Raw genomic sequence first — 17,042 nt, forward strand, 5'->3', positions numbered from 1 at the left:
GCTCCCTCCACGCCATCCCATCACACACTCACGGGGTCAGACAGAGAGTGAAGCTCCCTCCACACCATCCTATCGCACACTCCCAGGGTCAGACACAAAGTGAAGCTCCCTCTACACCATCCCATCACACACTCCTGGGGTCAGACACAGCATGAATATAAGCATACTCTTGGACAGAGTGAGGTGGGTTGATAGGAGGGACAGGATTGGGTCGGGGGGGGGGGTTGGTGTGAGGAGATCAGTATGAGGAGGACAGTAGGAGAAACAGGACAGGGTGAAGAGGGGCATGATGGGGTGAGAGGGACAGGATGGGGTGAGGGGGACCGGATGGGGTGAGGGGGATGGGTATATGGGGACTGGGTGTTGGGAAAGGGGATTTGGGGTGGGGTGATGGGAACAGGGTGAAGTGGATGGGATGAGGGGGATGGGGGATAGGGTGAGGAGATAGGGATATAGGGTGGGTGATGGGAACAGGGTGATGGGGACGGGGTGAGGTGGATGGGGTGATGGGGAACAGGATGAAGGGGACGGGGTGAAGGGGACGGGGTGAGGGAGACGGGGTGAGGGAGACGGGGTGAGGGAGACGGGGTGAGGGAGACGGGGTGAGGGAGACGGGGTGAGGGAGACGGGGTGAGGGAGACGGGGTGACATGGGACAGGATGTCGGGGACAGGGATATTGAGTGGGTGATGGCAACGGGGTGAGGGGGATGGGGTGAGGGGGACGGGGTGAGGGGGACGGGGTGAGGGGGACGGGGTGAGGGGGACAGGGTGACATGGGACAGGATGTCGGGGACAGGGATATGGGGACAGGGATACGGAGTGGGGTGATGGGACAGGCAGGGACGGGGTCAGTGCTGGTCTGGGTTGGGAAGGTTCAGGCTGTTCGTGTGGGATTCGAGACTGTCTGGTCCATGATGAAATGGAGAGAGACGTTGGGAAAGGATGTTTCTGGCGGGGGAACGGCAGATATGTGGGAGCAGTGCAGCCACTCACCAAAGGCATGGCGGGACAAATGCCCCCGGCGTGGGGTAAAACACTGTTCAAAGAGAGCTTACACTGGATAGCGTCAGCCAGCTTGTTGACTATCCTCTCCTGCGCTGATCCCGTGGGTGCCTGGTAGGGAATACCACCGTGCAGAAACAACATTAATTGTACCCTTCATCAGCAGTGAACGTCCTCTTCCTGAACAGATCAGGGAGCAGAGGGCATGGAATATTCCAGCACCAATCAGGCCCTTCAGCCCACAATGTTGTGTCAACCCATGGAAACTCACTCCACAACAATTCCTTCCCTCACCCTCTGGTTTTCACTGCCATCTCTGGCCCGCCCTTGCCCAGCTCTGATCTCCCTGCACAGCCCCCTCTGCTGTGTGCCTGGGTTGGGGTGGGGCCAGGTCCTTGCCCAACATCAGCAAATATATTGACAATGCTCACAGGTCCAAATGTGGCTATAGTGTCATGGAATTGTGGAGACGCAACAGAAGAACAGGTTCTTCAGCTACCCAGAGTCCACGCTGACCAGCAAGCACTCTTGGACATTCATCCTACCCTAACCCATTGCCAATAAATCCATCCCTCCAGAGTCTGCCCCCTTCCCATGTGTCTGGGGGTGGTGGTGGTAGTGGTGGTGTGATCTCTATGGCCGATTAACAGACTGATCCCGCAACCCCGCATGACGTAGGAATGTGGAAGGTAACCACAGTCTCTGGGGGTGGGGAGAGATTGGGGGACCCACAAGGTCAGAAGGAGAACATGCAGGCTTCATACTGTGACAGAGTATATCGAGGTGTTTGGGAGATAACGGGAAAGGTTTGTTAGAGCAAGACACACACACAAACACTTTAAAACACAGAATTTTTGCAGGAGCTTTTGTGAGAGACTCGTGATGGACTGTTAATTGCAAAAGGCAAAAAATGTAACAACAGGCAATAGCAGCTCTGTCTGGAAAAGGGCATTTATTGTCTGGAGGATCATGTGATCTTTGCAGGCAGAGAGCAGAAAAAAGAGTTGGAGGGAGTGTGAGAGAGAGAGAGAGAGGGGGGGAGGGGGCGGGGGACAAGCTAGCAAGCTTTAGAAGACGGTCTGGTCAAAGGAGAGGACTGGCTGTCTGGTGTTTCCCTTGGAATAGGAGAAACAGAAAGGAACTGAAAGAAAGAGGTTATCCTGAACTCTGAAGGGGGCAAGGTTCATCAGCAAGACACTGGAGTGGCTGATTAAAAAGGAACCAGTTGTGGATGTCCTGGAACAAGAAAAACTCTCTCTCTGAAAACCAACAAGAACCTTTCAGAGCGGTAAACATTTACCTGTTAAGCACCAAAGCCTGGTGAACTTTATTAATGTTCATTTCTGTGCACAGTACAAGAATTAACTGCAACCAGTGAGATTGGACTGTGAACCAAAGAACTTTGCTGAACTTACACACACATTACACACACGTGCACTTAGAATTTGAAGGGGGTTGTTAGGTTAAGTAAGTTAATAGTGATAAGTTAAAGTTTGATTCTATTTTCATGTTTAAAGATAATTAAAAGCAACTTTTGTTAAATAATCCTTTGTCATGGTGCATATCTATTGCTGCTGGGTTTTGGGGTCCTCTGGACTCTTAACAATACAGTACATACACACACATTCTCTCACACTCACATGTATACACTCACACACACACACACACACACACACACACACACACACACACACACACACACACACACACAGATACAAACATACACACAGACAGAAATAAACATACATGGACACACACACAAGCATACACAGTCACACACATAAACATTCAGAGACAAACAAACACACACACACACACTGACATACAGACACGTGCTAACACACACATGCACATGCACAGATAAGAACATATACACATAGACACACACACCCTTCGGTCAGAATCAATCCTGCCCCCACCCACCCCCCCCAACCGCCCACTTATTTTAAGATATATAGCACAGTAACAGGCCATGTTGGCCCACGAGTTCGTGCCGCCCAACTGACACCCCATTAATCTACACCCCCAGTACGCTTGTGTGTAAATTGCTGCGGGTCCTCTCCCCACCCCACCTCTCCCACCATCATCATTCACCTCCTGTGTTCTTCTAACTCGAGGATCCTGAGAACCACCCTCCAGGTGCGAGGGCCGAGCCCACAGCTATCAGATGGAGTGCTTCACAGTGCAGTGCTCTAACATAGGCAAGCCTCTCACCTCTCACTTCACAGAGTTGGGCAGGCACATCAGATTCCTCAGCACATTTTCCATAGAGGAATACAAGTTTATGAGGCGCTTGGACAGGGAGGACAGCCGGCACCTTTCTCCCAATACCAGAGGACGTCTGTTTAAGGTGAGTGGAGGAAAGATTAGGGGAGGCATTTTCTTTTCTTACACAGAGAGTTGTGGGAGCCTGGAATGCATTGCCAGAGGTAATGGTGTTGGCTGGTACAATAGGGTCATTCAAATGACTCTCAGATATGGTCGTAGGTAAAATAGAGGGTTATGGGTGTGAGGGATGTTGAATGTTGTGAAATGGGTTTGCATGGGTCAGCACAATATAGTGGGCCAAAGGGCCTGCACTGTGCTGCAATGTCTTATGTTCTCCTTCTTTGGCTTGGCTTCGCGGACGAAGATTTATGGAGTGGGTAAAAGTCCACGTCAGCTGCAGGCTCGTTTGTGGCTGACAAGTCCGATGCGGGACAGGCAGACACGGTTGCAGTGGCTGCAGGGGAAAATTGGTTGGTTGGGGTTGGGTGTTGGGTTTTTCCTCCTTTGCCTTTTGTCAGTGAGGTGGGCTCTGCGGTCTTCTTCAAAGGAGGTTGCTGCCCGCCAAACTGTGAGGTGCCAAGATGCACGGTTTGAGGCGATATCAGCCCACTGGCGGTGGTCAATGTGGCAGGCACCAAGAGATTTCTTCAGCCAGTCCTTATACCTTTTCTTTGGTGCACATCTGTCACGGTGGCCAGTGGAGAGCTCGCCATATAACACAATCTTGGGAAGGCGATGGTCCTCCATTCTGGAGACGTGACCCATCCAGCGCAGCTGGATCTTCAGCAGCGTGGACTCGATGCTGTCGACCTCTGCCATCTCGAGTACTTCGACGTTAGGGATGAAAGCGCTCCAATGGATGTTGAGGATGGAGCGGAGACAACGCTGGTGGAAGCGTTCTAGGAGCCGTAGGTGATGCCGGTAGAGGACCCATGATTCGGAGCCGAACAGGAGTATGGGTATGACAACGGCCCTGTATACGCTTATCTTTGTGAGGTTTTTCAGTTGGTTGTTTTTCCAGACTCTTTTGTGTAGTCTTCCAAAGGCGCTATTTGCCTTGGCGAGTCTGTTGTCTATTTCATTGTCGATCCTTGCATCTGATGAAATGGTGCAGCCGAGATAGGTAAACTGGTTGACCGTTTTGAGTTTTGTGTGCCCGATGGAGATGTGGGGGAGCTGGTAGTCATGGTGGGGAGCTGGCTGATGGAGGACCTCAGTTTTCTTCAGGCTGACTTCCAGGCCAAACATTTTGGCAGTTTCCGCAAAGCAGGACGTCAAGCGCTGAAGAGCTGGCTCTGAATGGGCAACTAAAGCGGCATCGTCTGCAAAGAGTAGTTCACGGACAAGTTTCTCTTGTGTCTTGGTGTGAGCTTGCAGGCGCCTCAGATTGAAGAGACTGCCATCCGTGCGGTACCGAATGTAAACAGCGTCTTCATTGTTGGGGTCTTTCATGGCTTGGTTCAGCATCATGCTGAAGAAGATTGAAAAGAGGGTTGGTGCGAGAACACAGCCTTGCTTCACGCCATTGTTAATGGAGAAGGGTTCAGAGAGCTCATTGCTGTATCTGACCCGACCTTGTTGGTTTTCGTGCAGTTGGATAATCATGTTGAGGAACTTTGGGGGACATCCGATGCGCTCTAGTATTTGCCAAAGCCCTTTCCTGCTCACGGTGTCGAAGGCTTTGGTGAGGTCAACAAAGGTGATGTAGAGTCCTTTGTTTTGTTCTCTGCACTTTTCTTGGAGCTGTCTGAGGGCAAAGACCATGTCAGTAGTTCCTCTGTTTGCGCGAAAGCCGCACTGTGATTCTGGGAGAATATTCTCGGCGACACTAGGTATTATTCTATTTAGTAGAATCCTAGCGAAGATTTTGCCTGCAATGGAGAGCAACGTGATTCCCCTGTAGTTTGAGCAGTCTGATTTCTCGCCTTTGTTTTTGTACAGGGTGATGATGGTGGCATCACGAAGATCCTGAGGCAGTTTTCCTTGGTCCCAACAAAGCTTGAAAAACTCATGCAGTTTGGCATGCAGAGTTTTGCCGCCAGCCTTCCAGACCTCTGGGGGGATTCCATCCATACCTGCTGCTTTGCCACTTTTCAGTTGTTCGATTGCCTTATATGTCTCATCCAGGGTGAGGACCTCATCCAGCTCTAGCCTTAGGGGCTGTTGAGGGAGTTGGAGCAGGGCGGAATCTTGGACTGAGCGGTTGGCACTGAAAAGAGATTGGAAGTGTTCTGACCAACGGTTGAGGATGGAGATCTTGTCGCTGAGGAGGACTTTGCCGTCTGAGCTGCGCAGCGGGCTTTGGACTTGGGGTGAGGGGCCGTACACAGCCTTTAGAGCCTCGTAGAAACCCCTGAAGTTGCCAATGTCCGCGCTGAGCTAGGTTCGTTTGGCGAGGCTAGTCCACCACTCATTTTGGATCTCCCGGAGTTTGCGCTGAAGATGGCTGCATGCGCGACGGAAGGCTTGTTTCTTCTCTGGACAGGACGGCTTTGTAAGGTGAGCCTGGTGGGCAGCTCGTTTCTTTGCCAGCAGCTCCTGGATTTCCTGGCTGTTTTCGTCAAACCAGTCCTTGTTTTTCCTGGAGGAGAAGCCCAGTACCTCTTCAGTGGATTGCAGTATGGTAGTCTTCAACTGATCCCAGAGGGTTTCAGGGGACGGGTCCATGAGGCGGGTTGCATCGTCGAGCTTTGCTTTGAGGTTTGCCTGGAAGTTTCCTCTCGCTTCGTCTGACTGCAGGTTTCCAACATTGAACCTCTTTCTGGGGGCTTTACTGTTCCTGGGCTTTGGCTTGAAGTGAAGGTTGAGCTTGCAGCGATCCAGCCGGTGGTCAGTGTGGCATTCCGCGCTAGGCATGACCCTGGTGTGGAGCACATCTCGTTTGTCACTTTCTCGCACCAGGATGTAGTCCAGGAGGTGCCAGTGTTTGGATCGGGGATGCATCCAGGTGGTCTTAAGGCTGTCCCTCTGCTGAAAAAGTGTTCTATGCACATTATATAACATATACGGTTCCTAAGTATGTATGAATCCCTGGATGGGATTCCTCTCAGCAGTTTGGTGACAGGGGACTTGTGAACAGGCTACATAAAGTGCAGCTGGGAACGAATGCTATTTACCAGAGTTTTGTCATTCAGTTTCCACAACCTGTTAAACAGGAAAGTTTTCAGACTCTGGGGTTGAGAGCTGTACACAAACATGCTGGAGAAACTCAGCAGGTCGTGCATTGTCTGCAGGTAGGTATGACTGACACAGCGGCCAGGCCTGAAACGGTGGTCACTCTTTGGATGCGGCGTGGCCTCCAGCACGTTTGTGCATTACACCCTCCTTTATTCTCCCCGTATTTCAATTAATTTCCCCTTGAGGTCCTACCCTTTCCACTGGTGGTGGGTAGAGAACTTTACAAAAATCAATTACCTCCCCCCCCCCCAACAACTGACTTGCGCAGCATAGAGATGTGGGAGGGAACCCACACAAGCTCCATGCACTGACAGCAGCGGAGGTAGGGAGCAAACCCAAGTCACTGGAGTGGGCCCTGTAAGGTCTAAATGAGCCACAATGGAAAAGGAGCCCAGGATCTCTCTTCTCCTTATTCTGCAGTACCATTCCATGGGAGATTTGAGTCACCAGTGCTGGATCTTATTACTGGCTATGGAGGGCACCAAAAGAAGGTTGAGGGGGGGCAAGATTACCAGCCTTCATCTTGATAATATTTCACAGGAGCACAACTGAGAGGGACCCGTCTGGCTGCGTCACTGTGTGGGGACAGTATCTGCAAAGCATCAGAATGGAAGTCAATACAGAGGACCGTCAAAACGACTGAGAAGATCATCCTTTTCATCTATTGATGGCCTTCACTGGGAGCGTTGCTTCAATAGGGCTCAAAGAATTATAGAGGAGCCTTTCCATTCCAGCGCACAGGATCCGTGATCCACTACCATCAGGAAGGAGGTGCAGGAGCTGGGGAATAGCTTCTTCCTGCAGGCTGTGAGATTGTGAACAGTATCTGATACGTTGTTCGATACCTTGGCAAACTTCTACGGACGTGCGGCAGAAAGTGTGCTGACCAGATGCATCGTGGCCTGGTGATAGGGGAGTCAATACCTCTGAACAGTAAACCCTGCGAAAGGTAGTGGACATCATCGCCCAGCACATCGTAGGCAAACCTCTCGCCCCACTATCAAGGAAATCTACACTGAATGTTGCTGTCAGAGAGCAGCAGCAATTATCAAAGACACGCACCACCCAGGACAAGTTCAAGATTATTGTTGCCATCAGAAAGGAGGTACAGGTGCCACAGGACCTCAGTTCAGGAAAAGTTGTTACCCCTCAACTGTCAGACTCCTGAACAATAAACATCAGAATTTGTTGTTTTGCAGCAGTGTTACAGTCTCTAATATTGCTAGAGAAAAAGAAAAGAGAAAGCACGGAAGTGTCTATGGTTCATTGTCCATTCAGAAATCGGACGGCAGAGGGGAAGAAGCTGTTTGGTAATGTTGGGTGCTCGTCTTCAGGGTCCTGTACCTTCTTACTGGTGGTAGCCATGGGAAGAGGGCACGGCCTAGGTGGTGGGGGTCCTTGAGGATAGAGGCTGCTTTCTTAAGACACCACCTCTTGTAGATGTCCTGGATGGAGTGAAGAGTGGTGCCCATGATGGCGCTGGCCGAGTTCACAACTCTCTGTCATCTTTCCCTGCCCTGTGCATTGCCATCTCCGTACCAGGCAGTAATGCAACCAGGCAGAATGCTCTCCACGGTACACCTGTAGAAATTTGGAAAGTCTTTGGTGACACACCAAATCTCCTCATGAAGAATAGCCGCTGGCGGACCTTCTTCAATGATCTCATTGACATGGAGGCCCAAGGACAGATCTTCACAGATGTTGACACCCAGGAATTTGAAGTTCTTAACCCTTTCAATAAAGGCTGGTTTGTTTTCTGCTGATTTCCCTCTTCTGAGTTCCTTAGTTTTACTGATGTTGAGTACAAGATTGCTGTGTGGCACCAGCTGATTTATCTCCCTCCTGTACATTTCCTCGTTGCAATCTGTGATTCTGGTACAATAGGGACGTTTAATAGACGGGCACATTGAGGCAAGAAAATAGGAGGCTTTGAATGTGAGGCCGGGAAGATTTAGTTTGTTGAGTACCTGGCCACACAGTCATGGGCATAGAGTGAGTTAACTTATTTAAGGATTCGTATTTTGCTCATTATTTATTACTGTATATTTATACCTACGTCTGCATTTGTACAGTAAATTTGTCCACAATTCTTTCTTTCTTTACGTACAATTTACAGTTACCAGTATGGTAATCGGAGAAAAAGAATCTCAGGGTTGTATGTGATGTCATGTATATAATCTGACAATAAATTTGAATTTTGAACTTTGTAAATGAGTAAATAATATCCTTATGAATATATGTAATTATTATGTACTCTGTATTGTGTGTGTGTGTGTGTGTGTGTGTGTGTGTGTGTGTGTGTGTGTGTGTGTGTGTGTGTGTGTGTGTGTCCAGAAAACACTGTTTCACTTGATTGTACCGTTAAAATCACTGTTATCCAAAATTCAAGCAAACTGGCAAAGAAATTGTGGAAAATAAATAGGTAAAAAAAAACTGGCGCCCCCGAGTGGCCAGTTCACCAATCGCACAACACGCAATCTCAAGCAACCGGAAAATTCATTTGCTGACATCTACCAATCCCCATAGGTGCCGGATACTGGGAGTTTTTGGACAAATGGATGACAATAAACTTGAACACGAACTTGTACCTGTGATTTGGCCAGAGAAGCTAGAGCTTGCTTGTAGTAGGCGGTGGCTTTCTCCAGGTCCCCCAGGCAAAACTTGGCAGCTCCCAAGCCTTCACAAACCTGCCACTGTCCATGAAAATCATCTGTACTTGGAACAATATCAATGAGTTTGCTGTCATACACGTAACACATGCAGTGAAATTCCTACTTGCTGCAGCCAGACAGCTTCTTTGTTAAAAAAAAAACTACAATCGTAAACATCATTTGGGAAGCATGGTTAGCACAGCAATTAGCGCAATGTTATTACAGCGCCAGCGACCCAGGCTCAAATCTGTTGCTGTCTGCAAGGAGTTTGTACATTTTCCCTGTGTCTGCTTGTGTTTCCTTCGGGTGCTCCGGTTTCCTCCCACGTTCCAAAGACATACAGCTTTGGGGACACTGTTGTATTTGGGCTGTCGGGGCTCATGGGCTAGAAGGACCTGTTACTGTGCTATAAATTACATAGAACTCTACAGCACAGTACAGGACCTCCAGCCACAATGTTGTGCCGACCTACTCAACAAATTAAACCTTCCCGACCTCACATCCAAAGTCCCCTATTTTTCTTGCATCCATGTGCCTGTCTATTTAATGTCCCTATGGTACCAGCCTCCACCACCACCCCTGGCAATGCATTCCAGGTACCCACTACTCTCCATGTTAAAGAAAATGACCCCTAGATTTTCCTCCGCTCATCTTGACAGATGTCCTCTGGTGTTTGCTACTCTCTTCCTGGGAATAAGGTGCTGCTGCTCACATTATCTGTGCCTCATACACATGGACTCTATTAAGTCACCTCTCATCAAACCCAACACTTTGGTGATGTATTTTCACCTTTACTACATAAAGGCGCTGTTTGATCTGCTGAGTTTCTCAACATTTGTGTGTTTTCTCACTTAACCACCGGTCTCAACAGAATCCTGTGTTTTACCTCTCATCTTTCTTCTCTCCAAAGAGAAAAGCCCCAGCTCTGCTAACCTTGCTTCACAAGATACAGTCTCCAATTCAGGCAACATCCTGCATGGTCTCCATAGCTTCCACATCCTTCCTGTAATGAGGTGACCAGAACTGAACACAATACTCCAAGTGTGGTCTAATCAGAGTTTTTTTAAAGAGCTGCAACATTACCTCATGACTCTTGAACTCAATCCCCAGTCTAATGAGGGCCAGCACACCATAAGCCTTCTTAATGACCCTATCAACCTGGGTGGTAACTTTGAGAGATCTATGAATTTGGAGCCCAAAGTCTCTCTGTTCTTTCACACTGTTAAGGATCCTGACATTTTTGGAATATCTCAAGAGGAATATATGTTACTGACTTCCACTCAGAGCTGAATTTTATCTTTTACTTTGTTGATAGCCAGACGTGCAATTTTGATAAAATGGAAAGATAATACCCCACCTACACATGCACAGTGGTTTAAACGATATTATGTAGTAGTATCTTTAAATCTAGAAATAATTAGATATGCTATCAAGGATTCAAATATTAGAGTCCAAAAGACATGGGGCTCATTTATGGACGACAATCATAATCTTAAGATTTAGTGTTGATCTGAAATTTGGCGTTATGTGGTCCCTCTCCAACACGATCGATTTCCAACCTTGCTCAGAAGAAGGGGTTTGAACTTTTTTTTAAATAAAGTTTGACCTTCCAAAATGCATTAAAAAATAAAATAAAATGAAAGAAATTATAAATGGATGATAAATATGAAAGATAAATAAATATTCAGTTATCCTAGTGCAAAAAAAAGTGACTTTACAATAGTGCAGACAAGATGGTAAAGGAAAGCAATAGATTATGGGAGAAATTAAATGCATGCCATTATACCTCCATAAGTCTGACAGGTTCCTTCCCTAAATTTCCCTCAAGGAAGCTGAGGGTTGCAATTTTTCTGCACCCCAACTTCGAGGGAGCTAGACATTGGGTCTGGGTCCTGAGCATCATTAACACCTGATTTTTACCCGCATCACTTTCAAGTGGAGCATGTTGCTGTGACTGGAGCAGGGAACCCAGTGGGTCACGCAGGACCAGTGGGAGGGAAAGGACAGCGGATGTTTTGGGGTGGGTCCTCTCAACAAGACTGTTCATCCAGATGCTTCTTAAACATTGGGGGAACCTCTGCCTCTACCACCCCTCTCAGTCAGTGTGTTCCCAATTCCACCCCCTCCTCTCTCTTTGGGGAGGGGGAAGGTTACTCCTCAAATCCCTCTGAACTCCTTACTGGAGTGGTTCTCAATCTTTTTTCTTCCCACTCATGTACCACCATAAGTAATCCCTTAGTAACCATAGAGCTTCTCTCTCATAGGGTGCCATAGGTGCTCTGTAGTTAGTAAGGGATTACCTAAGGTGGTATGTGAGTGGATTGTCACCTTGTTGTGGTGGAGAAGTTTGAGCAATGCCATCTGGAGCGATCCTCCTGGTAGGGCCATCCATGGCAGTAAGGTCAAGGGTGAGGTCCCTGACAAAGAACAATCCAACCAAGTCCTCAAATGTGGAACAGGCGGGCGAAGTTACTCCAAACTCAGCGGCTGTGAAGGCTGCAACAAATCCATCCACTCCCATTGTCATGGTTTCCATGCCATTGGAATCAGCTGGTGGATTGGTGGTGGATTGTGTGCTTCTTGGAGAGAAGCATCTTCGCTCTGTAGGCCACTTTCCAAGATTGGGCGCATAAGCCACTTGAGAGCCCACAGGAATGGGAGACCATCCTTCTCGACCTCGAGGGATGGCCATTGATGTGAGTGGAAAGAGAAAGGTTGAGAACCAATGCCTCACTGCAACATCCTGGTCAATCTCTTCTGTCCCCTTTCCAAAGCCTCTGCATCCTTCCGGCAACAGGGGAGACCAGAAATGCACATGCCTAACCAAAGCTTTTATGTAGCTGCAACAGGTCTTCCTATAATTTGGCATTCTCCTTCACCCCACATCAACTTCCACATATCCGACAACTGCTAATGCCTGCGTGGATTTCCCTCTGGGTGCTCTGGTTTTCTCTTTACAAAAATGTATGTGGTTTGGGGTATTTGGGCAGCACCGGCTCGTGGGCCAGAAGGGCCTGTTATGTCTGGAAAAAAAGGTTACTATGCATATTAAGACTCAAGGTTCTGATGCAACCCTGCTCCCCAATGTTGTCTCCACGCTCTCACCGGTGTCTTTGAAAGCCTGCAGTGCATGCAGGTAGCTCTCTGCCGCCTCCTCGTGATCTCCTAGCTGGCTGTGAGCGTAGGCCAGGTTGCAGAAACACTGGCCCTGTGCATTCCTGTTTCCCAGGGAACCTGAGGAGAGATGAGGAACATCCCATTACATCTAGCCGGTTCGGCGGAGCTCAAGAGAGAGAGGCTACATTCACAGCCGCGCCTTTCCTTCAACACAGTACTACTCTTGGATGAGCGAGAAGGGAAATGGGGAGGACAGGGTGGGGGGAATGCCCGAGGAACAGCATGGAAGAGGCCCTTCAGCCCAACATGTCTAAACCGACCAAGTTGTCATTGGGTCAGACCTGCATTTGGTCCACATCCTTCAAAATCGGTGGTTCTCAACTTTCCTTTCCCCCCACTCACCTTAAGTAATCCCTTATCCACCTATTATCTATTTGCTCCTCTCCCCCACCATTTTGTTCAGATGCCTGCCTACGGTTTGCTCTTACCTTGATGAAGGGCTCGGGCCCAAAACATTGATAATGTATCTTTAGCTTTGCTGTATAAAGAAAGCTGCGGGACCTGCAGAGTTTCTCAAGCTTTGTGTTCTTGCATCTACAGACTTCTCCTTGGATCCCAAATCATTTAACCTCCCAGGTTAACATCAAAAGGCCTTTCTAAAGCCCCTATGTGCAACAACTACAGGTACACAATCCTTTATCCGGAACCTTTGGCGGACAGCGTGTTCTAAATTTTGGATTTTTCTGGATTTCAGAACAAAAGCCAGCTTCCCCAGATTTAAGCCCACCCGAATTGTGCTGCCGTCTCTTCCCCCCCCTAGCCCACCCGTGTCATGCTACCGTCTCTCTCCCTCCTCGCCCACCTGAGTCGGGCTGCCATCTCTCCCCCACACCCACTTGGGTTGCGCTGCCATCTTTCTCCCACTCGCCCACCCTAGTCGCACTACTGTCTCTCCCCACCACCCGCCAGAGTCGCACTGCTATCTCTCCCCCCGCCCAACCTAGTTGTGCTGCCGACTCTCCCTCCCACCCATCCGAGTCACATTGCCATCACTCTCCCCCTCGCCCACCTGAGTTGTGCTGCCGTCTCTCTCCCCCCTCGCCCACCTGAATCGGGCTGCTGTCTCTCCCCCCCGCCCAACTGAGTCATGCTGCTGTGTCTCTCCCCCCTCGAGTCGCACTGCTGTCTCTCTCCCCCTCACCCACCCGAGTTGAGCTGCCAACTCTCTCCCCCCTTGCCCACCTGAGTTGTGCTGCTGTCTCCCTCCCCATGCGCCCGAGTCGTGCTGCCATCTCTCTTCCCCTCGCTCATCTGAGTTGTGCTGCTGTCTCTCCCCCACTCGCCCGAGTCACTCTGCCGCCTCTTCCCTCTCCTTGCCCAACCTAGTCGCACTGCTGTCTCTCTCTCTCTCTCTCTCTCTCTCTCTCTCTCCCTCTGGTGTACCAGCACCAGGAAAAAAAAATGCCAGTTTTTGGAGCTTTCCAGATTTTAGATGTCCAGATAAAGGATTGTGTACCTGTACCACCCTGCCCTTGACAATCCTCTTATCTCCAATCACCGCTTTAAAAAAAACTCTTATTAGATTTGTGAGGCACGATCTCCCTTGCATAAAGCCACCCTGATTGTACTGACAATAACCACACCAGCAGTGCGAGTATAAGACAGCTTTAATAAACTAATATGTACACTAAGAGGTCTTGTCTCTCTGCAAGACGAACCTGGAAGGCTGGACTGTAGCTCTGGACTGCTTTATATACAAGGTCACCGGGATGACCCCTGGTGACCTAGTGGTGTAATTACATATCACCACACTGACTACCTCTAAACAAGAGCAAGGTCAGCAGGTCACACTGGACTCAGGTCTGAAGCCCTTTACTTCCTGTGGATGTTGCGCGACTTGCTGAGTTTCTCCAGCTGTTTTCTTCCCTCAGTGCTGGTCAACAAGCTCCAAATCCTGGGCCCCTGCACCCTCCACTGCAACTGGATCCTTGACGTCCTTATTGGAAGACCACAGTCAGCACGAATTAGAAACCACTGACGATCAGCTCAAGGATGCGTGCTTAGCCCACTGCTCTACTCGCTCTGCACGCATGGCAGTGGGGCTGGGCACAATTCCATTTGCTATCTACAAATGTGCCAATGACACCACAGTCGTCAGCAGAATCACAGACGGCGGTGAGGATGTGTACATGGGAGGGAGATGGATCAGCTGGTCGAGTGGTGTTGGCAAGATCTAGGCAATGATTGTGGACTTCAGGAGGAAATCAGGAGAACACCACCCAGCCCTCGTCAAGGGGTCAGTAATGGGGAAGGGTCAAGAACTTCAAATTCCAAGAGGAGTCACGTGATGGAGTAGTGGCCGGAAGGGGAATACCAGCCCTCTCCAGAAAAGAAGGAAAAAAGTAAAGAAAAAGCAAAACCACAGACACACAAAGAACAACAAATAAAAAATAAAGGTGTGGAGAAAATGGCACCAAAGAAAGAAAAGCCAAAAACAACGGGAAGAAAAGAAGAACGAAAGACGTCGGAGGAGAAAGGTGAAGGCCTTACCTGTACAAAGAAGCAGGGACCCGCCGTGGAGAGAGGAGCCCACTCCCTGAAGTCTGTGGAAACCCTGAAGGGATGCGACCCACCGAGCGCAGGACTACAAGGATGGCTCACGGAGCCAAACAGAGGTGCGCAACCGCGCACAACAAAGACAACGCCGATGGGAGGGGGGACCAGCTGTGGAGTGGAACTCCACAGCTTGAACAGCTGAGTAAGACCCGACAGCAGGGCTCCCAGTGGGAAGATACAGAAAATAACGGGAAAAGAGGGAGGAGAATGATAAAAGGAAATCAGAGACTCAACAGATGACCAGCCCAGAGTAAGAGGACCAACATTAAGACACCATTAATAAAAAAATATACCCAGAAAACTGAGACAAACAGCCCAACAAGAAAGTCAGAAGAGACACAGATACAAGGAAGAGAGGTAGAGGACACAGGTCCTGGAGTGGACTCAGGGGAAGAGGAGGGAGAACATCAAGCTCTGCACAGAGAAATGGAAGATAAAGGGAATGGACTGTACGTAGATAGGAAATTTTTTGAAGAATATATGGAAGCAGTAAAAGAATGGCATTCAGGAGAATTTAATGAAATAAAAAGAAGAATAAAAGGTACAGAAGAAAAAGTGAGTAGATTAGAGATGGTAATGACGGAAATAGGGAAAAGAGTAGACAAGGTGGAAGAATGAGAAACAGCCATAGAAATGGAAGTGGTCGACTTAAAAAGGAAATTGGAAGAATTTGATAAAAAAAATTAAAGAAACACAGGAGTTGTTAGCTCAGAAGATGGATAACCCCAACCAACCAATTTTCCCCTGCAGCCGCTGCAACCGTGTCTGCCTGTCCCACATCGGACTTGTCAGCCACAAACGAGCCTGCAGCTGACGTGGACTTTTACCCCCTCCATAAATCTTCGTCCGCGAAGCCAAGCCAAAGAAGAATAGGAGAAACAATATACAGATAGTGGGCCTTAAGGAAGATGAAGAAGGCAAAGATATGAAAGAATTTATAAAAGAATGGATCCCCAGGGTCCTAGGAATGCCAGAATTACAGGAAGGAATGGAAATATAAAGCGCACACAGAACATTAGCCCCTAAACCACAGCCACAACAAAAACCAAGATCCATTCTAGTAAAATTCCTGAGATATATGACAAGAGAAAATATATTGGAAAAGGCAATGAAAAAAATAAGAGAAGACAAAAAGCCACTGGAATACAAAGGTCAAAAAAAAATTTTCTACCCAGACATAAGTTTTGAGCTCCTGAAGAAGAGGAAGGAGTTTTTTTTAATTTTTTTTATTTTTCACACCATAAATCACAATAGCCATGATATACACTTTTTCTTTTTCACACATTTACAGTGACTTTTTCTCCCCCCCCCCACTCCCTCCTCCCAAGCCACCCCCCCACACCCCCCTCTCATCCATTTTAGGTATACAATCTAGGTTGCATTAATTCAGTCAGACAATGTTGTCATTCAACAAAAATACACCAGAAATTCTACAGAGTCCATTCTTTTCTTTCCTTCTCCTTCCATCAACTTAGGTAATGTTTGTCCCCGGTAGGTTGACGCTATTGAATTTAATGTAAGGCTCCCATACTTGTTCGAATATTTCAATATTATTTCTTAAACTATATGTTATTTTTTCTAATGAAATACATTTATTCATTTCTATATACCATTGTTGTATTTTCAAATTATCTTCCAATTTCCAGGTTGACATAATACATTTTTTTGCTATGGCTAGGGCTATCTTAACAAATCTTTTTTGTGCATCTTCCAAGTCAATTCCAAATTCTTTATTTTTTATGTTACTTAGGAGAAAGATCTCTGGATTCTTTGGTATATTGTTTTCTGTTATTTTATTTAATATCTGATTGAGATCATCCCAAAATTTTTCTACTCTCTCACATGTCCAGATTGCATGAATTGTTGTTCCCCTTTCTTTTTTGCATCGAAAACATCTATCAGATACTGTTGGGTCCCATTTATTTAACTTTTGCGGTGTAATGTATAGTCTGTGTAACCAATTATATTGTATCATACGCAGCCTCGTATTTATTGTATTTCTCATCGTTTCAGAACATAATTTCTCCCATGTTTCCTTTTTTATCTTTATATTTAAATCTTGTTCCCATTTTTGTTTAGTTTTACCATTTGTTTCCTCATTCTCCTTTTCTTGCAGTTTAATATACATATTTGTTATAAATCTTTTGATTAACATTGTATCTGTAATCACATATTCAAGGTTACTTCCCTCTGGTAAACTCAAATTGCTT

The 17,042-nt window shown here is 47.7% G+C and overlaps 1 protein-coding gene across 1 annotated transcript in view; it reads right to left on the reverse strand.

Annotated features, from left to right (window-relative positions):
- The window catches only part of LOC138764419 (tetratricopeptide repeat protein 24), a 77,824-nt gene that overhangs the window by 27,446 nt on the left and 33,336 nt on the right, over nt 1-17,042 (reverse strand). Inside the window, exons 4-6 of the mRNA XM_069940315.1 lie at nt 12,205-12,333; nt 9,037-9,158; nt 995-1,114 (exon numbers count right to left, since the gene is read on the reverse strand). Coding sequence (XP_069796416.1) covers nt 995-1,114; nt 9,037-9,158; nt 12,205-12,333 — 371 coding nt within the window. The remainder of the gene's footprint in view (nt 1-994; nt 1,115-9,036; nt 9,159-12,204; nt 12,334-17,042) is intronic.

This window comes from Narcine bancroftii, chromosome 5 (genome assembly GCF_036971445.1).
Source record: "Narcine bancroftii isolate sNarBan1 chromosome 5, sNarBan1.hap1, whole genome shotgun sequence".
NCBI lineage: Eukaryota > Metazoa > Chordata > Chondrichthyes > Torpediniformes > Narcinidae > Narcine > Narcine bancroftii.